Here is a 23,019-nt window from a genome sequence, read left to right as displayed (position 1 = left end):
CACAAGTACTACATGTATAAAGCTCCCATTATTTACCAATAAGTTATTGTAACATTTTCTCATTGATTATGCACATTAGCCCCTGTTTTACATAATTCAACTTCCTGGGAATGATAATCTAATTCATTGCTGATGCTGCAAACCAGAAACGCCATGTTGTTGTTCTCATCAAAACATTGCAAGAAATGTATAATTCTGTTCCATGTCTATGGATCTACATTCATTGGTAAATGGCTAAAATAGATGTATGTAGAAGTTAGGACCTTAAAACTGCAGCAACCTGAAATGCTGATGGGAAACAAGTATTTCAGGCCCTGATTGTAATGGTAATATCTAGCTTTAAAAATATGTTAGAATAAAGAATCAAAGTGAATACAGAATATCATGATACTCATATCAGTAGCTTCTCTAAATTGATCACTACTAAAGGTAAAAACATACCTTTTCAGAGACATGTTGATAGCTCAATCACTAGTTTTCAAAAGGCTGTGAATAATCAATCAGTAACAGTAGAGAGACAAGATTTGTACGATTTTCTGAATAATCTAGTTTTGTACATATAAAAAGTATTCTCATATTCTCATCCCAGGCCCACTGCTTGGACTGCATACGTACATGTATATGTCGAGCAACGACCCTGGCATACCAGCCAGCAATCTGTGCTTCTCACTGTGTTAGCACTGCTGAGCTGTTAGCCAATCAGATAACAATCAGACCAGTGCTAACAGAGGAAGAAAGACGGAATACAGGCCAGTACACCAGGGATGTTGCTTGACATAATATACAAGCAGTCGTTCTGGCACAAGAGGACAATGATAATCAGACAGATCATTTTCGCTTCTTCGGCAATCCGTTCTCATCTAGCAGGGCTTGTTGTGGATCTGTCAGGACTTGCGGATCCTCCCCAGCCTTGGTGTGGATGATGTACTGTACCGAACCCGGCGAGGGCTCCAGACCGACCGAGTCCAGCAAGTCTGCTGACAACTCCCTCCTCTGCACGTCTGGCAGACCTTGAACAAACTGACGTTCAGAGTTGTTTGTGGTCTCAGGAAAGAAGTGGTGGAACAGTGCAAGCACCTCGGGCACGTCTTCCTGGAGGAGGTAGAGAACAGCGTTGGGCCCGGCGTCAAACGTGTACGCAGCCCTGATCTTCCCCTGATGCTGGTTATACCTGTGCACGAGGTGGATGATGTGTTTGGACGTCTCGTTGAGGTAGAAGATCGGCGGGTATGTGTCCAGGCACGTGGCGTGGAACTGGTTGCTGTCCTTCATGGTGATCTCCCCGAACGTCTGGAAGTCTCTGTCCAGCACGGCCTGCCTCATCTCCTCTTGCCGGGAGGGTACCACGTGTTCCGCCCGGTACTTTATAAGTGCGCTCGTCTTGACGGTGGTCTGCATCCCCTCGGTACTACCTACAGCCTTCTTCCCAGCATTCACCACCGCCACCAGCACCCTGAGTTCCGGCCAGTGTTCGGCGGGGGCGATCTGTTTTGCTATGCTGTCCGACCCGTCCTCCATCTTTCCCATCGTCCATTCCACGAATCCGCCGTACATGCTGCGGCACGCGCTGCCTGATCCCTGCCTCGCTATGTGCGACACGTCACCATCGATGTTGAACAGCTTGGCTAGGGACTGCACCAGACAGGCGTACCCCGCCGCTGAAGACGCCAGCCCCGCCGCGGTCGGGAAGTTGTTCTCCGAGCAGATGTGGACGCAACATCCGAGCAGGTCGCCCGCGCGTTCCTCCTCGTGTTTCCGTTTCCGGGCAAGCCTCCGGATCTCTCCGAGACACTTCTGTAGCCTGGGAGCGTCGATGGACTGTTCCTGCCCGTTGAGCCAGATGCGGTCCTTCTTGAAGTCGAGGCTGGCGGCCACCGTTGTGCGAGCGCACAGCTGGTCCTGGGAGAGGGTGACGCTGAGGGAGGGGTTGATGGGCAGGACGAGACGCTCGTCTCGTTTCCCCCAGTATTTGATGACTGCGATGTTAACTGGTGCCGTGCACGTCACTGTAGAAGTACAGATAGAAGTGTTAATTTTACTGATGGGGATTCGTACCTATTTGTTAATCACACATCTTTACAAAGCACATGTAGCTTTATTTGTACTGTACTAGTACTAGTAGTGTTATGGGACTAAGGAGTAGTACAAGATTTATATAACATTTTAATCTCTCATACATATGCTTCTGGTCCTTTCTTACATAAGTAACAGCTAATGCAAGCATTGACTTAGTGTACTTCATCAATCCAAGGACATTATGTCCTTGATCAATCATACAAATAATGTGAGGAGGCAAATAAGGTACTGCAAATCCAATTAGCATAATCTCTGACAGTCTCCTATACCCAAATTTCAGTAAATATGGAAATCCTACCCCCTGGCAGATTCAAAATTTCCTAATGCCTCCCACAAAAAAAGTGAGGAAGACACAAACAGACATACACTGACACAGGCACACAGACAGAAAACAATACCTCCTTCAGTGAGGTAACATTGCTTCTGTGCAAATAAACCATTCATTCATTCATCCATTCATTCAACTACTGATACAGTGATAGGTTTAAATGGCCTTTCTTGTGAGAAATACATTATATCCCTTTATGAGGTACAGTACTTGACCCTACCGGTCCTATGTGCGATATTACTTTCAGTATAAAACAAAGCTGAACATGTAACTGTGGCAAGATCTGTGGTGTGACCACTCGGTTGACCAATCAGAGGACAGCACACAAAAGCGCCACTATTTGTCAGGATGGTGTCCCCAGCTGGCAAATTTCTTGATTTAACTGTTTTCTACCTTATGAACTGTACGATCAGTTGCAATTGAACAAAAAACAATAGAACAACACTGTTGAACATTTTGTAATTCTTCTGTGTCGGTGACACAGTATCAAGCCTTTTACATAGATACACATGCGTTACATTTGCTTGCAAGCGAGAGAAATTTTAAGGTTTGGCTTGTTTACACACAGCTCAAATTCTAAATTATAACGTTATAGGACAAAGCTCTCACCTTGTGATATACCAGTAACTGGTTTCATATTTGCACGACCGTTCTCCATAACTTGTGTTCAGTCTCTGAAAGGTTCCTGTTGTCGTTTTTCCTGGCCTAGAAGATGAAGAAAATAAGAACTAAGGAGCTCGCAAGGCGACAGCCCAAGACTCACATGTCGACGTGAAAGTGTCAAAGGTCACAGTATGGAACAAACCATTGGCTAACATTTAGGTATTTCTAATTTCAGATACATAGATCTTTATTAGACGTTAGGAATGTCTTATTGAGGATTTTATGATAGATACATGATTTAAAACTATATTGTATTTTACGGCGATTTACTAACAAAGCGTTGCTGTATCTAGATTCCAGATAATTTACTTGAATTTGCAACAGATCTTCCCTCCGAATGGTTTAGTCCGTATGTCATATGACTAGCAGAATTTACGCGGTGAAAGGTTACGTGTAGAAGTCTAAGAGTTTACAGCCACATTTGGTACTTTAGGATCGACTAGAATATACAAGATGACAGATTTTGTCATCAAGTAAAGCCATTCTCCTTGTAAAAGCGTAGGGATTGGGGAAATTCATGACAGTGACGTCACTTCCTAAATTTAGAGCCAAGATGGCGGCCACTTGCAAGCTGGATTTCGAAAGCTCGAAACACCTCCCATAAGTTACCGTCCGATTTCTCAACTTTAGGTCGGTCTAGAACCAACTATCGTCAACTTGGTATGTATACTACGCCTCTGTGTGTCTATATGTGCTTTGGAAATTAACTGTTTCATGTTATTTTAAGTTATAATGCACGGGAAACTGACCAGCTGATTTCTAAGGTGGACCAAGCGCGATGACATCATCTTTAGTCCATTTGATTCATCGCAGTTGTCCTGCTGAGTGTACACTCATGTGACTCAGGGTGTACACCTGCGGCAAAACTCATGGTTCTTTCGTGGCATGTAGTCCCTGGTACGGACCATTCCGCATATTAATGTAAGATAAACAGAACAGGAATTATTCGCACAATCGCATACCCTGTACCCCTAGCTAGCTATGACATGTTTGCTTTTGTGCATCCACTCCAAGGAGATTTAAACCATTCTGGATGCATTTCTGTTGGAAGTGAAATACGTGTACTTGATACAACATCCTTTTGTTATTATCTCAACGATTCGACAAAAGTATGAAGCTTCTACTGTAAGTATAATATCATTTCTAAGCATACTAATGGGGTTTTGATCATGTTATTTTTTTTCGTCAACATCATTCAAGAGCGAGAAGATTATATTTCAATATGTTGCAATTGAATGAAAAGAAGAAGAAAAAAGCTGTCGTCAATTGAGTCCCAAAACGTTTCTGTGATCATCTATTATTGATAATACAGAATGATAGATGAGAATGTAGTCCCAATTATACCAGTCCAAGTAAGGAGGTCAGGTCACTGTGAGTGTGAGGCCAAAGAACACGTATGTAGGTCAGATACTGTAAATGCAGAAATGTTTGCGGTGATTTTATGTGCGCATTTTATGATGAACTTTCAGAGCGGACTGAAATTATACCACGGCGAAACTTTTTGCCCACTTATGACTGTAGTGTTATTGTTTCGAACGCGAACTTAAAACCACTGCGGACACTCCATTTTCTCCCTACCGTGAAATAAAAACCACACAAACTTAAATGCATTTACAGTATTGGGCGGAGATTGCTAAAATTGGCCTTTTCATGAATTTCATGTTCATGAATGATGAAGATCATGTCCACTGATTTTGATTTTCTTTTTTTGAATAATTTCTCTCCACTTTGTGTAAGTGCTGGTTTAAAATAATAGACTGATTTGGTTATTCATAATGATATGTCCTCATTGTTGTATTAAAGTCTCGCAGTACTATGAATTGGTACAAATTCTGCACAATGTACTTGTTGTTTCATGTTGTGGATGTCCTTTGTACAGTACTAACCTTTTATCATTTGTTGATTTTCAGAAGTAGCACGTCAGTTGAAGAAGATAATGCTATGGCGTTTGGGAGGGGCTTTGAGAGACAAAACTCCACCACCTGTGAGTACCTGTAATAGATGAATACTAGTAGATAGATAAATACTGCCCGGTTTTTACCTTCTGATGTAATCAAATTAGCCTAATTCCAGCCACAGACTACTGTAAATTGCTGCAGTTTCATTTAATTTTTTTGACATCTTTTTAGACGTTTTTGTTGGGCTTTCTATTTTGTCAAGTTTTCTTGTTGTCCACCAGCTGCAGCCAAAATGGACAAAAAGAAAACCAGTTTCATTTCGTGGTAAAAGGGGAAAAATAGGTCTTTGCTACTCACCAAGCAGAGGTTTAGCTCCAGCTTGTTTTGGACTTCTTTTTAGGCGGTTTTATCAGGCTTTGTATTTTCTTCTTTTTTACTGCTAAACTTCATGAAATGAGGTTACTAACAGGTTGCGCATGTATATATATTTGTATAAAACAAGCTGCCGATACAAATAAACAAAGGTTTTCTTTTTGTCCGGTTTGGCTGGTGAACAAAAAGAAAACAGGACAGAATAGAAAGCCAAGTAAAAACAACTAAAAAGATGTCCAAAACAAACCAGAGCCTAACCTATGTTTTGCGATGTTTTAGACTTTCGGTTGAATCAATTCTTTCTTCTTTATCCAAAATTGCAACAACACAATATGTCTGTACCGGTAGTACTGTTAGTTAACTTATAATACATTTGAAATACATAGCCGCGCTGGCATGAATTGTATTCTATTGCAAAATTTGTGTACATTCTTCTTATCTATACATATGTATATTTCAGTTACAGGGCTGAGTACTGCATTGGATGGCATAGAGATCAAAGTTGGAGAGAGCTTCAAACCACCCAGAAGGGTAGGGTGTTTTTTCTGGTATTCACAAGTTTTCCTAATCTTCAAAAACGACGACACACAAGTCGTAGCGAAGCCGCATTGCACTACTTAACGAAAAAGCATTATGCCACGTTCTCATTCTGAGGTTTGACTGCTTTACCTTTTCAAGAACTACATTGTTAAAATTGTCATCATTAAAACAGGATTTACCTTTACTCTCAAGTGGTACGCTTGATGTTCAGGTAAACCATTTTACAGGTTTATGTATGTACAGTAGTAGCTAGAGCTGTGTACCGGTACCAGTACAGTACCGGGTATAATCAATTAGGTACAGGTCCAAAATACCTGAACCCTGGTGGACCGGTACTGGACCTGACTTAGGGGATGGCCACTTTGACAGGTAAAATTACTATGAAATTACCGTGGCAGTGCTCTAAAGCCACTCTAAAGCACTGAAAACACATCTGCATGGCTGGAGTTTTCATGAAAATAATACCTAGCACAATCAAATATTATGTTTTTACCAGTTCAAACATACTTTTGTCCTTATTGAAAATCTAGCATTTTCCGAACAAGTAGTTTAGGTACAGGTTCGGGTCCGGACCTGTACCTTAACCCGTGTACCTGTACCTGTACCTAAAATTTGTTTAGGTACACAGCTCTAGTGCTAGTACAATGTAGTAGCGTAATGGTACACAGCTCCAGATGTGAAGTAGTCTTGGATCCCTGACCATGTACTGTTCTTCTTCAACAGGTAACCCTACCTATCAACTATCTACACAAGAATCCGTCAGAAGCCCTGTCACTTGAGGTAAGTTGTATGTTCTTCTGGTGAGGATGCCAATGCCCCTTACCCTACTTTATTTGATGGCCATGACACTCTACAATTGTTCTAAGAAATAAGTTTTTGAAAACATCAATGCTGAGTTGATAAGTCTGCTGTTGACAAAAAGTTGTGTAGTATAACGCGGTAGTAACTAGACCCGTCTGGGGGTCACTTTTATTGAAGTGATGTTGAGCAAGCTTTTAGCATTCAGTTGATTTTTGTTTTGATGTCTGTTACAGTATGACTTCCGAGTTGAGAACAGCGTTTTGGACATGGCAAGAAAACGGAGGGAGTACCAGCAGGCCATGGAAGCACAGCGCATGGCAGAGAACGAGGCGTCCTCATCGCCATCACCATCAAACGGAGTCACAGATGCTGACAGCAGTCCCCAGGGGGAGAAGGCTTCCTTACCCAGGCCCCCCACGAATCCCGCACTAGCGAGTTACGACCCTTCCAGCATCCTCCAACCCCAGCCTGCCGCGCCAAAAACACAGGACAGCCAGGAGTGCAAACCGAAGGCAGCCAGCTTCAAAATCACAGACTTTGAGGGCGAGTCGAGCCCGTTTGACGACATGGAACTCAAGACGATAAACGTCATGGAGGAGTTAAAGACTGTTTTGGACTCGAACGTATGTTCCGACGGCGAGGAGCGTCAGGACTCGAATGGAGCGGCGCACGTCGCGGAAAGCGAGAGCGTAGAGGTCACTGTTGCTAGGAAACAGGGCAGCAGGGTTGCTTTTAAAGCCGGCGCGAAGGCGGACAGTAACGGTATTCCCAACGGGGTGACCATACCCAGCGCCACTGCCACCTCCAAAATGGTGGCAGCGAACAACCCTTTCCTAAAGAACAGCCCGCTCCCGCCCATACCAACCACTTCCCCCGAACTTGACACTGCCAGTTCCCCGGGACTGCCGTACACGGCGCACCCAGACACGGGAGCACTGCTGGTCGACGTTCCAAACCCAGTGAGCAGACCCGTGGACATCAGTGGCTACATGAGACATGGCCTGCAGGAAGGCGCGTCTAACGGCCCCCTACCCATAGGACCAAGCTCACTCCCCACCGCACTAGCCAACCCCATTTACGAACAGGTGATTCCACTAAGTCCGCCCTCCAGTGCCTCCGCCAGTCCAGGACTGGAGGACGAAAGGACGATGGGGTCAGATTCGGCCGTGCGTAGCGGACAGAACTCGCCAAGGGCTCCGCCGCTCCCGCCGCTACCCACGCGGTCAAGTCCATCTCCAAATCAGGTGACTTTCCTTTTTTCCAGTTGATGTGCATGTTAACTATCTGAACACTGTTGTAGGTAAGGCAGTAGTTCAGGGTGTCTTTGTGTAGTTTCATTTGTATAGGAGTAACACCCTCAGAAAGTGAGCACTTTTGTGAAAGGACAAGTGAGAAAATTAGCTGGTCATTGATGTTGCTTGACTGACCTGTATTTGATAATGATTACTGTATTACACTATTACAAATGTTGGCAAAACAAATTAAAAGAAAGCCCAAAAAATGACAGCAAGTAAAAGCAATTGTGAGAAAAGAATTAGATGGCATGCCTATGATCAATGACATTGCTATAATCATCTACGAGTACATGTGCCTGTGTATGCATTATTGAAAAGGTCTAGGGAAGATTTTAACCACTGGTCCCACAGGATATCGCAATTCTACCACTCAGGCATTCAAGCTCTATCTGTAATTTGTCAACTCTCATACATAAGACCTCCACTTAAAAATTTAACAACATACTAACTGTAGGAAGTTTGAACATGTTTGTTTTGATTCAACTTGATGTCCCTCCTCTTTTTTCTATAATGTGTGATTGGCTAACAGTAACACATAACTAGTACTAGTATACTAGCCCGGATGCCAACCTTTCTAGCTTTCATGTGCTTTCTCTGGTGCCTCCCTTGCCAGTCTTTTTGGCAAGTGAAGCGACCAAAAGAGCATACTAAAGGTAAAAAGGCTGGCATCCAGGCTACATATCTACTAGTACTGCCTGCCTTTGATCTAGACTAGCATTACAGTTCTGATGTTTTAAGAAACAAACTTTAGTACTGAACTAATGTGTCACATACAGCAGTCACTTTGCAAGAAAACATTTACTGAAGCAACTGGATAGATTTTGGAAATGGTGACAACATTTTAGGTAGCATCAGGTAGGACTATATTTGTAGATCAGTCGTCCAGTTACTGACAAAAGGTAGTGGATGCTATACCTGAAATGTCTGACCGTTTCTAAAATCAGTTTTCAGTTGCCTTAGTAACTGTTTTCTTCCATATTTTATAACCTGGATGTCTAACCTTCATCGTCTTTCAGTATAAAGTAGAGTGGACTCATTATTCATCAGCTAAACGATCTGTCGCACTGAAGTTATCCCTCAGTAAGGCATCTGGGGCCACATAGTTCCCGTTTAATAAAATTTTTATTCAACCTGTCAGACCGGTTTCGCAGAGTCAACTTTTTCAATGAGGCTAAATGACACAAGTACATGAAGTTCTCACAGGACAGGTATATATCTGTCCGGTGCATACAGAGATGACTGCGGGGCGATATATGTCAGTTACTTGAGTAATGAGTCCACTCTTCTTTATAGTATCCCTGATAATCACTTCTGTTTGAATTGGATGACGACAACCCCTGTCTTGTGTTTTGTTTCCCTTGCTCCTCTCAGGTTCTAGCCCCCGGTTCCACTCAGGTCCTTGACTCTGGAGTTGAGGTGGACAGTTTTGGTTTGGTACGTTTCACTGTGTTAACACGATTTCATTTCACCGTTTCATCATCGGTTTTCTCGAGAGATGTTGTTTTTCTGTTCGATTTTTGTTGTTGTTGACAACATACCATTCTCACTGAATCCTAAAAGGTGCAGATGCAAATGTACATGTACATGTCTGTGGTCACAGGACTCCTTATGACAGAACTTTTCTAACATCCCCTAACACTGGACGCTGGGCTGTGTTGCTGAGTGACCAAAGATTTAAGCAGATGGCTCAATGAATTTCATAGATAAACTCATAAAGAATGAATCTTTTTTATGTTTTGTATGTTATCTTTCAAACCATGGTGTGTCATTTTCCAATCATAAAATCAAGGGTCGTGCAGATCCAGTTGCTCAGCAATGGCTGTCTAGTGAAAAGGGGCCATTGATAGACCAATTACTCATGGAGAAAATTGCAAATACACAATGTGTGTATTGCTTTCATCCAAATTTTTTGTCTGAAAGATATTTTTGCAAAATTTTTATCATACAAAAGCTCCTGTGCTGCATCATGACATGTTTAAATCTTTTGCATCTCCTTTTTTTTTTCACCCTACACTAATGTTTCACAGGTGGTTGACATGGATATTCGGGCATGTGTTTAGAAGTAGAGGTGACCAACCAATATACATGTAGAGTGATCGTGCATGGCAGTGTTTTTAGAAATTTCAGCTTGGTGTCAAAAATCCATTCATCCTTCATGCTCTAATTAATATTGTGTTATTCCATCATAATGATTATAAAATTAATCATATAAAGAAATCCAATCAGTCATATCTTTGGGGGTCAAATGCTTGCTTAACATGTGATTTTTTTGTATGATTGATTTTATTTATTTTGCACATGTTAAAATCAATTTACAGAACATTGATAGAGAAAAAAGTACACGTGCAAGTTTTCATTCAACGAAAAAAACTGCAGTTCAAATCATTTCCTCCAAAATATATTATAATATAAACTTGACTGGCATGAAATCCCCCCAAAATCTGACTGATGTGCAATGTATTCCCAATCTCAGTATTAATTTTTGCCAATCTATACTTACATACATGTACATGTACATGCTCCATTGTGTATAGCTGACTTCTACAAATGTTCCTGATATAGGCAGGTTACTGCAATGCCAGAATCAACTTACTAATCAAATTAAAAAGATATATAAAGATAATGTACATTCAAACCTGTACAAGTGACCACCTCTACATAAGGACCACCTGGTCAATGTGACCACTTTTTGGTAGTCCCTAAGATGATTTTCCCATTGACACAAACATTAAGAATCCTGTCTATGGTGGCCATATAAACCAGATTTCATCGGTCCCCAGAGTGATCTTATTGGGCAGGTTTGACTGTACTTCGACTAAGATTTAGGCTCTCCCATGCTTAGAGGCACATCGGGCAGCAAGCTGTATCCATTCAGTATGATTTGCCTCTAATCGGTTTAAAAGGCTTAGTATTTGTTTGTGAAAGATTAAAAAAGTATGTCACTATGATGAAATAATGCAAACTTTGTGTTCTATATCCGACCCCAGCCCCTGAACCCGTTCCCACCCCTGCCCCCCACCCCCTCGGCGAGTGCTGCAGATGTCCGAGAGCCGGAGTGCGTGAGAAGTCTGGACGCGTCAGGAAAGCGGTTCGTAACCAGCATCACTGGGATGGGGTTTCCCATGGAGAGAGTGGCCAGGACTGTGCAAAAAGTCGGACAGGACGAGAAGAAGGTGACAATCTTCTGAGTGTGTCTCATGTGTCTCATGATCTGTCTGCCTCTCCGAACCCTACATGCTTAGGACATGGGATATATGTGTTAAGTCACTTAAGTGCCTTTCCCAAGGGCACAACGTCCATGGACGTTTAAGCCATACACATTTAAGCCATGCTTTGATATGTTTTCTGTGGTTTTAAAATTAGGGTTTGTCTTCCTTATTCTTTTTAATAATTTTGCTAAAATTCAAGAAACGCTGCAAAAAAATTACAAAACATTACAAGCATTGGTATTCCCACTGGCAAAACTTATGAATGGGCAATACTCTGATTGCAAAGGATTTGTTATGAGAGGAACATTCAATGTCCTTTTAGTATTTTAGAACCCTCATGCAACATCAACAGCCATGAATCACAGCTTGCCGCTCAGAAAGTAATTTTTGAGCTCATTTGCAAGCAAACGTGAAATATTCCCAACTGTTTTGCAGTTACTTTGACGCTATCATAATTTACTTTGTTGCTTGATCTCTGTACATACATGATGTGAAGTTCTATTCTTTCCCCAGGTGATAGACAGACTGTGTTTGCTGGACAGACTGTGTCAGCGCGGCTTCCCTGAGTCAAGAGTAGAAGAGGCTTTAGATTTCCACAGTGGCTCAGAGGCAGAGGTTTGTTTGTCTGTTTGTTTTGCATAATCTGTAAACTGCCTTTAGCCATAACACTCAAGTTTTGTACATAAGGTACAAGCTGTGTAAGACCAGATTGTAAGGTTTGATCCACTCACACCAGGAAGGACCCCTACTCTTTTTGATAATTTTGGTGGGATCTTTAACGTGCTTGCCTCAACCATGGGGTCTACAGCTTTTAGCCTCAGGTGACAAAACTTTGTGCAAAAGAACCCAACACACTTATCAAGAAAAGTAGTGGTGACCCAGTGTGTTTGTTGGGCTTAATAGCTAAAAACGCAGGCCCTTCCTGATTTTAAGAATTCTAACAAGTTCTAAATTTCATGTACATTTCATGCCTCTTTCATTTACTAAATGCATACATTATAGTCTTCAGTTTATTTATTTTACCAGGGATGCAACATATGTATACATTTGTACATGTAGCATATTTGTACATGCAGCATATTTGCGCATACAAGCCCACGTTGAGAATGACAGCTTCACCTTTACTGCCCCACAGGTTGGCAGCTACCTAACCCTGCTGCTGAAGTTTGAGGAGATGGGATTCCCACAGGACAAGATCAAAGAGGCTCTCATAGTCAGCAGTAACGACGAACACAAGGCTCTGGACATGCTCATGACATGAGCACACAACACTAACTGTACCATAAACCTTCATACTTATACATGAGCACATAAACCTTCTTAACATGCTGTTCCATAACCCCTGGGAAGTTCAACACATGGCTCTGGACATGCTTATGACATGAGCACTGTTGTATGATAAACCTTCATGATCATACATGAGTGCTGATGTACCATAAACCCACAGGCACATTCTGATGACATGAGCACACAACACTAACTGTACCATAAACCTTCATAATTGTACATGTACCATAGACCATCATAACATAAGCACTTGTGTACCATAAGCCCCCAGGCACATGCTGACGACATGAGTGCTACTGTACAATAAACCTTCATAACATGAGCGCTGATGTACCATAGACCTTCATGACATGAGCGCTGATGTACCATAAACCTTCATAGCATGAGCGCTGATGTACCATAGACCTTCATAACATGAGCGCTGATGTACCATAGATCTTCATAGCATGAGCGCTACTGTACCATAGACCATCATACATTTGTAACATGAGCCCTTGTATACCATACATGTAACCCCAGGCAGTTCAACACAAAGGCTCTGGAGATGCTTATGACATGAGCGCTGCTGTACCACAAATCTTCTTAACGTGAGTGCTGATGTACAATAGACCATCATAACATAAACGCTGATGTACCATAAGCCCCCTGTCAGTTTAACACAAGGCTCTGGACATGCTCAAGACATGAGCACTGATGTATACCATACCCCCCCAGGGACATGCTGATGGTATGAACACTACTGTACCATAAACCCTCATAACATGATCAGCACTTGTGTACCATCAACCCCCAGGAACATGCTCATAATAACATAAGCACTTATGGCACTGATGTACCATAAGCCCCCTGGCAGTTAAACCTAGCCTTTTATCCAGTCTTGTTGGAAGTTACTATGGTTCATGATCATGCAGAGTTCAAAGCACATGAAGCCAGCTGTGTCCTGTATCCCTTAGTACAAAATGTGCACACCTGTACACAGAGACTTTCTTTTTTTTGCAACACGCTCTGCCTATGTCTACAATCTTACCTTTTTACTCATCAATGATTCAACAATTGTATTTCAAAAGCTCAAAATTTGTAGAACAGAAATGGTTATAAGTGTCATCTTCAACTATCTGGTAACAAGTTATCATATCATAAGCACAGAAAAAATGCAAGATATCTAGACAACTTCTGTCACAAAAAGTTCCTTCTTTGAAAGTTTCCTTGACACTTTGTTCGGGAAATTGTGGATATATGAGGAAAATTGGACAGTTAAAAAAAGAGGTTGCGGCTTTGCGGGTGGTGGAATATCTTAGTTGTTGCTCTGGTCAGTACATAGAAAGTTTGTCCCAGATTGAGACTATAACACGAATGTTTCACTGTAGAGGTAGTTTGTCAAAGGAATACTTTAGCATAGACTGTACATGGTGATGGGCTTCAATGAATTTCTTTTTTTTTTAGATAAATCTGTTTTGTTTGTTTTTTTGACAAGGAAGAAGCCAGATTTTAATAACAATGTTCTATATGTAGCCAAAATGTTGTAGGCTGTTACTGAATATGGGCATTTTGGTAAATGAAATGTTTAAAATGCATATACCTAGGCTTGCATTCATGTATAGAACTGATGTAAAAAATGTGTAAAGGTCTAACATCACACTATTTGTGCACTGTTTATAATTAATCTAAGTCTGTCTTTATTTTGTGGTAGACAGTGTCATACATCTAATTGTCATATCATGTAGTAGAGGGAATAAATCTTGCCTAAAATACACAAAACGTACTGTAAATTTACTTACTTTCGTAGTGGTTTTATTTCAAGGTAGGAGGGAAAAGGAGGGTAGCATGGTGTTTTAAATTTGGGGTTGAAACAATTCTGTAGTAAAGTAGCAGTACACTGGAAATGCAAATTTACGGCATCTCAAATTTGGAGAGGTGAGGTCACCGCGGAAATGAAACCACTGCAAATGTTTTAAGTTTTACAGTACGACAACCAGTGACTATTCCACACTGCAGTGCTGTTAACAATAGCCAGGGAAGGTCCTGAAAGCTTTGATGCTGCTTGAGAGAGAATGTGGGGAGTTTTGTAAATTTTCTTATCACTAAGTAAAACCCTGTACAGACCCATGTTATGTATAGTAATGGTACATAATGTATTTGTGTAATTTTATTATCCCGAAACCATGTCAGGACTAACGTTGCTAACTGTTCTAAGGGTCAGAAAATTGAATCAAGGTTGAACATACATTGTAACACTTATCTATTACATGGACTGGGTAGAATTACAGGAATCGAGTTGTAATGCTAATACATTTTGTAAGATCATGAAAAATTAAAATTCATTTGCACTCAAAAGCGGACAGAAAAATAAAATGGCAAATTGTTGTCATAAGAAAATATTTGTGTCATTGTTACCCCAGCCACAATCCTTTGTACATCCCAGATGTACTTTTGAATAGTTGTATTCAAGTGGTACATTATGTAGAAGGAATCTGTACTATTCATCGTCTTACGAGACTGACGAATGCATACTACATGTACATTGGTTTTATACAACACAAGCATTCTTCCTTACAAGATCATGTCAAAGTTTGAAAAGGTTTTGATATTTGTTTCGTCTAAATTTTGTTTTCATATCAGCCTCATTCCTTTAGTTCGGCACTTAAGATGCTTTCACTTTGTTAAATCCACATTGGATTTTTTTTCTCAAGTCCGGTTGCAATTGAGATATGTTCTCATGCACATAGTACACTATTATCCATTTTGTGCACAAATTAGTTGACAATTTGGTTAGGGCCTGTTGGCAAGATCTTACCTAATGTAATTGTAAGAAAAGTGCATTGGAAGATGTAGTAAATGTGGCATGTTGTACAAGACTAAGGGGCCTTTACTTTATAATTACTGATTCAGTAACAACACTTGTACGTTACACATAAGGCCACATCCTAATTTCTAGTACATGACCATTAGATTTTGTAAGTAAAGTTCACAAAGTGGAGAGAATTAATTATGCAGCTGACCACGTAGTCTATCTGTAGTACTAAATATAAGTTTGTTTGGGTATCTCACAGAATGTCTAACTATAGAGTAGTACGTGTACTACGTACTGGTATGAGTTTATGTTGTATAATCTGTGCATATGAAGACAATAAAGAAATAATTTTTATCTAAAGTGTTGTGTTTCCTTGGGTGATGTTATTGAGCTGAAACCAACTATATATGACAAATGTTGAACAGTGTAAAATAGAGCTTGGCCCAGGCTATCTTTGTAGACGTGATTTAAAACTGCTAGTATATGCACCATTCTTTTGTATCAACATGTTTTGCACATGACTTATTTTCAGATTAAAAAGTTTCTGTTAGCCCAAGTCAAAATCTGTTTCTATTCATAATCTTATATAAAAACGAATCAAACTGCAATAAAGTACTGTTTCAATCAAGAAAACTGACAACTAACTTTATAAAAAGTGTTTTTATCATGTTTCACTGTCATATAAGCATTCAGCTTGGCTTGCATACATGTACAGAAATGTATTGAGAAGTTTACATCTCCAAGCAGATGTTGCGGGAGTCTAAATTGTTACATTTCCAAACTGCTACATTTCTGTGACAAAGCGCCACCCTATTGTCACAAAAACGGGGCCGCTAGGAAAATGTAGCGATTTAGCCTCCCCAAAATGTAGCGATTCAGCCTCCCCAACATCTTGGAGAATAGAGAAGTTAGCCTTTATGTTAACAGTGTGAAGAAATGTCATGCACACAAAAGTATCAATAAATCCATTTGTTGTTCTAACAGGTCTTCCACTTAAAAATTGATTTTTATCTAAGGTGTACTACATTATACAAGTCATTACACAAAACATAATGCAATCTGAATTCCAAGAGCAGTACAAGTGCAAACCAATAAAATCCAACAGGACACTTATTGGGACAGACGACATACTACTCTGAAACAAAGCTTACGTCACAAACAAACACTTAAAACGTAAAATTCTGAATATTTCAGATGTCATGAATGTACAGTTAAAACACTTTCAAACAGAAGTAGAGCATTGGATATAACTTGAGCATCTAATAAAACAGAAATTACAAATCTTATTAAAACGTAAATGTACAAGGCAGTGCTCAGCAGTAAACAATTTTACAGACACAACACAAAACTGCTATCATCTAAATCTGATTATACAATTGCATGTTACAGTCATAGTCAATTGCAGCCCATTCCTACATGAACATGTAGGAATGGATGACAAAGTAACGCATTTGTGCAAAAGCCTAAATCACCACAGACTGAGAAATTCCACCAATTTTCCAATTTGAAGGTACATCATCATGTACATTTGTATTGTTGCTTTGCTGAAGTTTGAGTTACACTAACACAGCATCATTTTGCCAAGCATTAACTGAAGGTGAAATAAGATGCTTTTAAAGTTGAAACATATAAATGACATAAAATGTAGTCAACTACATGTAACTGCACACGAACCCTATTCCACTACAATCTTAATGACACGGACAGGATAAAGGCCTTTAACACATTAGTCTAATTCTACATAGTATGTATACGCCCCCCTCTCACTGGACCCACGGTACGCAGGCAGCGTCACTGTGAAACTGGATTTGTGTTACCCTTGACTTTATAATGGGAATATCATTCAAAACATACAAGTATGACCAAAAAGACAAGAAAACACACAAAGATTAAAAAGATAAGTTTTTGCCGATGAAATTCGTTGAGTGCTTTGTCAATTTGATCGGCCACAGTGACGCCGCCAGCGGGCCACAGAACAGTAATGAAGCTTCCTATCTTAATATATGGCAATCATGTAAGAAAGAAGCTGTCAAAAGTCACCTACCAGAGTTTTAGTCCATGAAAAACATCCATTGGCAGGGCTGTCAGGCCTCCAAAGTTTCAATCTAGAGCAAAATTTCAACTTTCTAATCGGCGGAACCCCTACGAATCCGGGCTTGTTTACCAAAGTTGACCTCTGACCCCCTTCTCCACCTGATAATCACACAAAAACAGCAAACTTTGCAGGCCTACAGACACCACAAACATGGATGAAAGTCTGATTTTTCAACTTAATAAGAAGGTAGAAACCCTTACCTGTAAAATCCAGCTCCAAAATATCAACATATCCTGGAAAAAAGCCCTTTACAGCTACCTTTACCAAGGGTACCAAACCTATTTCCATGGGCTAAAAGTTGGCCTTCTGCGCCTGCGCCAGTTACCGGTCTGTCCCCAGCGTGAACAGGTCCAGTGAGAGGGGGGGGCTGTAGTAATCTAAACTAAACTGTTACATTACTTTAAGATTTTGTCTAGATATTACAGTTTACACAAGTGGACAGTCTTGTTTGTAGTTCTGCAGTCGAGCCCTGAGTGAAGTTATGTCCTCCAACTTCCTGGACAGGATAGAGTCTAGTTTGCACACATAGCTGTCAAAGTCCTGTGTTAATATGAACAAAACAAAAATTATACAAAATTGACATTTGTACAATGTTATTACCATCAGGCTCTCAATTCTTGCTTCAGATACATACATTACACATGTTGTCTGCAACTTGTATGCATCTTACCTTAGTGGACAGGCTAGCGTTTTAACTTCACCAAGAAGACATTTTTAGTGCCGCTTGTATGTATATTGTTAGCAAAAGGTTTCCAGGCTCAGCTGCTGAGTGCAGTTTGTCTGTACTTTGAATTATTTATGTGAACAAGATTACTCGATAAACTGTACTTGGCATATAGGTAGGAATCAACAAAACAAGTTTAATCATGGGAACACATGTACATGTGTATGTAATTACCAGGGAAACAGGTCGTTGTCTGGGCATCCCCTGCAAAAGCAGGGCATCTAATTTCTTTGTTTTATTCATGTAGACTGTCTGGAGCATGCCCTGATGCCGTCCCTGCAGCATTGCAAACTCACCTGTTTCGCGACAGAAGAGAGAGCCTCTTCCTCTTCACACCACTTCCTCATGTCCTTCAGCTGGTCTCGGTGAGCCTCAAGGAAGAGGGACCTGAGAGCAGGGAGACAAGAAGGCATTTTGTTCGTTTTTTTCTTTGTTTTGCATAACCTTTTTAATTTTTTTATCTTTACTGTTACCAGGACCTCAGCTTAGCAGCAGTGCTGAATAACATTCACTCTACAGGACGCTGATGAGTGGCACTGAGATGGGCGTTTACTTTACGTTTACAGTTCTGGTGTTCACAATGTCCCGTGGAAGGCAGTTCCACAACTTAGGTGTAGCATAAGAGTTTTGTACAGTAGGTACAAGCTGCGTAAAACCGTACTGAAAGGTTTGATCCACACACACCCTAGTCCATGAAAACTGTGGTAGAATCATTAATGTGCTCGAGGTATTCTTTAATGTCCACAAAAACGGGACCTCAGGCTTTAAGTCCCATCTGTATGGATGTCCATAACTCAAGCTAGGTACTCATCTTCACTCGTGTTAAGTGAGGAAGTAGGCATATCATTTGTAGCTCTTGGGAAAATGACAGCAAAGAGACTGGTATTCGACCGGTTTCGACTCTATTTGTCTTTTTCAAGAAATAGGCATAATACCCCTTTCTCAAAGTCTTGAATGTTGGAGCTTATTAAACATACAATCTAAAGGTTCTGGGTTCAAATCCTTTAACACTGTTAAAGGATTTGAACCCAAAACCTTAAAATCGTAAGTGATAAAACCCTAACCACAAGCCCACCTTACGAATACGATTGTCAGCAGAAACTCAAATAAAAGAATTTCTTACCTTGCCCTCTGTAAGTGATCCTCTCTTCTCTTGGCAGGGCTCTGCTCCCCTTCTCCCTCGGGACTGACTTCAGAGCTAGCTGGGACCAGTTGTTGAGCCGTTAACATGTCCTTTGTGACTCCCTGTACTTGAGCTGGCAACGTGTCCTGTTCGACTGGCGAGCTAAACACAGCAGCCAGACGTACAGAAGACACCGATGTGGTCACGGCGACAGCTTCCCTGTCAGGCTGCTGTGATGTCACTGAAGCACCAATGGCAGGAACACTTGACGTGTTTGTCACTCCCGGTTGATGCTCTGTACTGACTTCAGCAGGACTTCTAGCAGCCATAGACGACATGCTGCCTGTTACACTTGTAGGCACTTCTTCTATAGCAACAGGTTTGCTAGGTTCTACTTCATTTTTGCCACGTTTATAATTTTTTGTTTGTTCTTTAGTCCCTTCTGTTACATCATCATCAGATGCTGCCTGCATAGGAGAGTCTGAGTCCTGGTTTGTTCTCTCCTCCTTTTGTACAAGCTCGTTGAGCTCGGGGGCGCTTAGTGATCGCCGGAGACCTTCCCCAGCGTCTTGCTCCGTCTTAGCTGGCGTCGTCTCCTCGTCGCTAAAGATGGTCCAGTTCTTGGGTTCCCTCAAGGAGCCCAAGAAGTCCCGCGGGGACGGAAGGCTCATGATCTCCTTGACGACGGCGCTGGGAGTCTTGGTGGGTGATTTGCTGCTATAGTTCATCTTAGCTGCAGACACAGGTGTGTTCACAGGTGTTTTTGCACCTGCTGTGGGATGTGAAGATGCTGGTGTTGACACCTTTGCTGTGATTGTGCTGGTAGTTAGAGCGCCTGGTCCCGTTACACTTGCTGTAAGATGTGAAGACACTGGTGTTGTAATCACCTTTGCTGTAGTTGTGTTGGGAGTTGGAGCACCTGGTCCCGTTACAGTTGCTGATGGGGTACTCTGCAAGGCACTTGTGGTACCGTTTCTGTTCCCTGCTACACTGTTTGCTGTATCTGGGGGAGGGATCCCATCTTGTTTGTTGCTTGGTGATCCTTTGCTAACTACATGGTCGCTGTTGTCGCTGTTGGTTGAGTATTCCTCCACATCCACATCTCGGAGGGGCGGGAAGTAAGATGAGCGTCGGCTCGGCCTCTTCTCCGTCTGTATCACCTTCGTCTTCTTGAAGGCAGGTGGTCCGATTCCAGCATTGGTCCCGGACCTGGTGGTAATTTTGTATATAATCAGTATACATGTATTTAAGTTATCATACTTATTTTTTTTTTGTTATTATTTTTGTGATTGCACTTTTTCTGTATACATTAATTTTGTGCTCAGTTCATTCGAGTGGTTTACATTGTTTCTTATTCTCATTCAGATTATGTTTCGGTTATTTCAAGTTGACGACTAACCTAGCGGGCTCCAGGAAGAATAGTGTAAAATTTGTGAAAATCACTAATGGAGATCTGAATAAAACAAACCTGGCGGTGTTGTTTAAGCCGAGAACCGAGTCTAGGTGGGACACCATCTCCTGCCCACTGTCCAGGTCGGACGTCTGCGTGGAGTTAGGCTGGGTGTCCCGGCTGGACTACGCACGTAACCCATAAAACAAACAACACAAACAAACAAACCTGGCGGTGGCGTTCAAGCCTAGAACAGAGTCCAGGTGGGACACCATCTCCTGCCCGCTGTCCAGATCGGACGTCTGCGTGGAGTTGGGCTGGGTGTCTCAACTGGACTTAACGCACGTTACTCATAAAACAAACACATAAACAAACAAACAAACCTGGCGGTGGCATTCAAGCCGAGAACCGAGTCCAGGTGCGACACCATCTCCTGCCCGCTGTCCAGGTCGGACGTCTGCGTGGAGTTAGGCTGGGTGTCACGGCTGCTGTCGCTGCATCCCTCAGGGTACTCCCTGTCCGCCTCCTCCTCCGCCGGTCCATCTGTGTCTGAGCCAGCCTCCTCCCATATCGGCTGCTCTGGAACCTGTGTACAAGACACAAGATGGCAAAAGGTAGTCCAATAGTCATAGGGGCAGTCGGTTGCTACCGGTATCCACTGTGTCTAGGGCAAGGTATTGGAAGGCAGTATCCAACCCTCTCCTTTTACAAAAGTCAGGTACCCATTTTACACCTGGGTGGATTGAGGAACATTGTGTTAAGTGCCTCCAATATCGTTTCCTCAGGCACCTAGATACAAGATTCAAGATGACGTTATTGGATATCCCAGTGTTGCCTTGCCTCCACCAGGCCTTCCTAAGGGGGTACGGATCGTCAAATACACCACAACAAGCAGTTACTCATTCAGCAACTGGATATGATTTTGGAGTTGCTTGAGTAACTAATGTGTCTGAAACAGCCTCCTCCCATATCAGCTGCTCAGGCACCTGTGTACAAGAAACAAGATGACTTTATTGGATATCCCAGTGTTGCCACTCAAGCCTGAAGGCCACCCAAATTGGAGCTGTGTACCAAATTTTTGACAGTGGGCGCACCAGTGCACCTAGATATTTCTGTAGGCTATCTTTGAGGCTGTAGGGACAGTGGGTCATTTTCCATTGTGTTTAGCCTTTAGAGCACAGTATTGGAAGGCAGAGTCCAACCCTCTCCTTTTACTAACTTTTCCCTCCCCAACCAAAGTCAGGTACCCATTTGTACACTTGGGTGGATTGATGAACGTGAGGAGAAACGCAAAATGGGGGTCCCGTGTTTGAGGAGGTGCCTTGAGCATGTTACAACAGGGTCATTACTCAGATGGGTACCTACATGTACTGGCTGTGATACTGTATATAATGTATTATACAACAAAGACTAGTGAATCATACCTGTACTACTGCCGGCTCTCTCACCACCTGCCACGGCCTGCTGTTCTCCACCCACGCATCTCTAACCAGGTGCACTCCTGGTGTCAGGGGAGAGAAGTGGTCCGCCTCCTTAAGCTTGTTTGCCTTCCCTGCCCCTTCTGAGCCTCCCTGTAGTAGTGGTGTGATTGCAATTGGTTTATTGAGCAAACATGGAACAAATCGGCATGGCAGCAAAACTGAATTGCACCAAAATGTACGGATTAGATCATACTTGAAATATGTACAAATCACAATCATTATTACGCCAAAAATAATTACTCAAGCAACTGCATAAAATTTTGAAACAGTCAGATGTTTCAGACAGCATCCACTGTCTTTCGTCAGTGACAGTGGATGCTGTCTGAAACGCCTGACTGTTTCAAAATTTTATCCAGTTGCTTGAGTAATTATTTTTGGCGTATCTTATTACCTGGATGTCTACATTTCATCAACGCACAATCATTATTGTCAACATGTTTTAATTAAAAGCTGATATGACATGATAGTTACTGCATAAGAGTACAATATTATCATATTATAAGCAGGGTTTCTGTTCAAGATGAAGCCTATTGCCCAACACAAAAACAGCTTTATACTATAAATTGTAGTCCAACAAGAAGTCTATATTCAGTGCTGGTATCACACTTGTGGTGTAGCGTTTAGTTACCCTAGCCTGGGAGTACTGAAGTTAGTTCTTCAGCAGTTACCTGTCTCTCCAGTGGTGAGCTCTGTGCTGGTGATGTTTCCATCTCAGGCCTTGCGCCTGTAGAATAGCAGAAGAGAGCTCCTTAATGAATACTAGTAGTGAATTCTAGACCATACACATATTCAATATGCACTAGTTACTGTAAATGCAGGAATGTTCGCGGTGGCTTTATGTTGTCATTTCTTGTGGTGAGTTCTTCAATGCGAACTTAAAACCACCGCAAAACTTTTTGCCCATCCTACGACTGTAGCGCTACTAATGTTTCAAAGGCAAAATTAA

General features: G+C 41.7%; 4 protein-coding genes across 6 annotated transcripts; 1 reads left to right on the top strand and 3 right to left on the bottom strand.

Annotated features, from left to right (window-relative positions):
* Positions 1–793: 793 nt before the first annotated feature.
* On the bottom strand, positions 794–3,169 carry LOC136428944 (diphosphomevalonate decarboxylase-like). The gene is made up of 2 exons (XM_066418789.1): positions 3,014–3,169; positions 794–2,006 (listed from the first exon to the last, which is right to left on the bottom strand). Exons 1-2 carry the CDS (start codon positions 3,060–3,062, stop codon positions 829–831), a joined length of 1,227 nt encoding a protein of 408 aa, XP_066274886.1. The 5' UTR covers positions 3,063–3,169; the 3' UTR covers positions 794–828.
* A 276-nt stretch (positions 3,170–3,445) lies between these two features.
* LOC136428942 (ubiquitin-associated protein 1-like) lies at positions 3,446–15,614 on the top strand. 3 transcript variants are annotated; one of them, XM_066418786.1, is made up of 9 exons: positions 3,446–3,727; positions 4,978–5,051; positions 5,798–5,868; positions 6,601–6,657; positions 6,912–7,922; positions 9,345–9,407; positions 10,961–11,146; positions 11,696–11,797; positions 12,318–15,614. In XM_066418786.1, exons 2-9 carry the CDS (start codon positions 5,009–5,011, stop codon positions 12,441–12,443), a joined length of 1,659 nt encoding a protein of 552 aa, XP_066274883.1. In that variant the 5' UTR covers positions 3,446–3,727; positions 4,978–5,008; the 3' UTR covers positions 12,444–15,614. The 3 variants fall into 3 exon arrangements, with proteins under 3 accessions (XP_066274883.1, XP_066274884.1, XP_066274881.1); XM_066418784.1 differs by lacking the exon at positions 3,446–3,727 and adding an exon at positions 3,952–4,192; XM_066418787.1 differs by lacking the exons at positions 3,446–3,727; positions 9,345–9,407 and adding an exon at positions 3,950–4,192.
* Positions 15,615–15,905: 291 nt separating this feature from the next.
* On the bottom strand, positions 15,906–20,413 carry LOC136428943 (histone-lysine N-methyltransferase SETD1B-like). The gene is made up of 4 exons (XM_066418788.1): positions 20,122–20,413; positions 19,203–20,037; positions 18,376–18,466; positions 15,906–17,895 (listed from the first exon to the last, which is right to left on the bottom strand). The coding sequence occupies exons 2-4, from the start codon at positions 19,928–19,930 to the stop codon at positions 17,782–17,784; spliced, it is 933 nt and encodes a 310-aa protein (XP_066274885.1). The 5' UTR covers positions 19,931–20,037; positions 20,122–20,413; the 3' UTR covers positions 15,906–17,781.
* Positions 20,414–20,674: 261 nt separating this feature from the next.
* On the bottom strand, positions 20,675–22,794 carry LOC136426783 (uncharacterized). The gene is made up of 3 exons (XM_066415506.1): positions 22,742–22,794; positions 22,017–22,163; positions 20,675–21,178 (listed from the first exon to the last, which is right to left on the bottom strand). The coding sequence occupies exons 1-3, from the start codon at positions 22,781–22,783 to the stop codon at positions 20,939–20,941; spliced, it is 429 nt and encodes a 142-aa protein (XP_066271603.1). The 5' UTR covers positions 22,784–22,794; the 3' UTR covers positions 20,675–20,938.
* Positions 22,795–23,019: the final 225 nt, after the last annotated feature.

Source organism: Branchiostoma lanceolatum, chromosome 2 (assembly GCF_035083965.1).
Source record: "Branchiostoma lanceolatum isolate klBraLanc5 chromosome 2, klBraLanc5.hap2, whole genome shotgun sequence".
NCBI lineage: Eukaryota > Metazoa > Chordata > Leptocardii > Amphioxiformes > Branchiostomatidae > Branchiostoma > Branchiostoma lanceolatum.
Note: the sequence above shows the minus strand (reverse complement) of the source record. Positions and strands in the feature narration are given on the sequence as shown.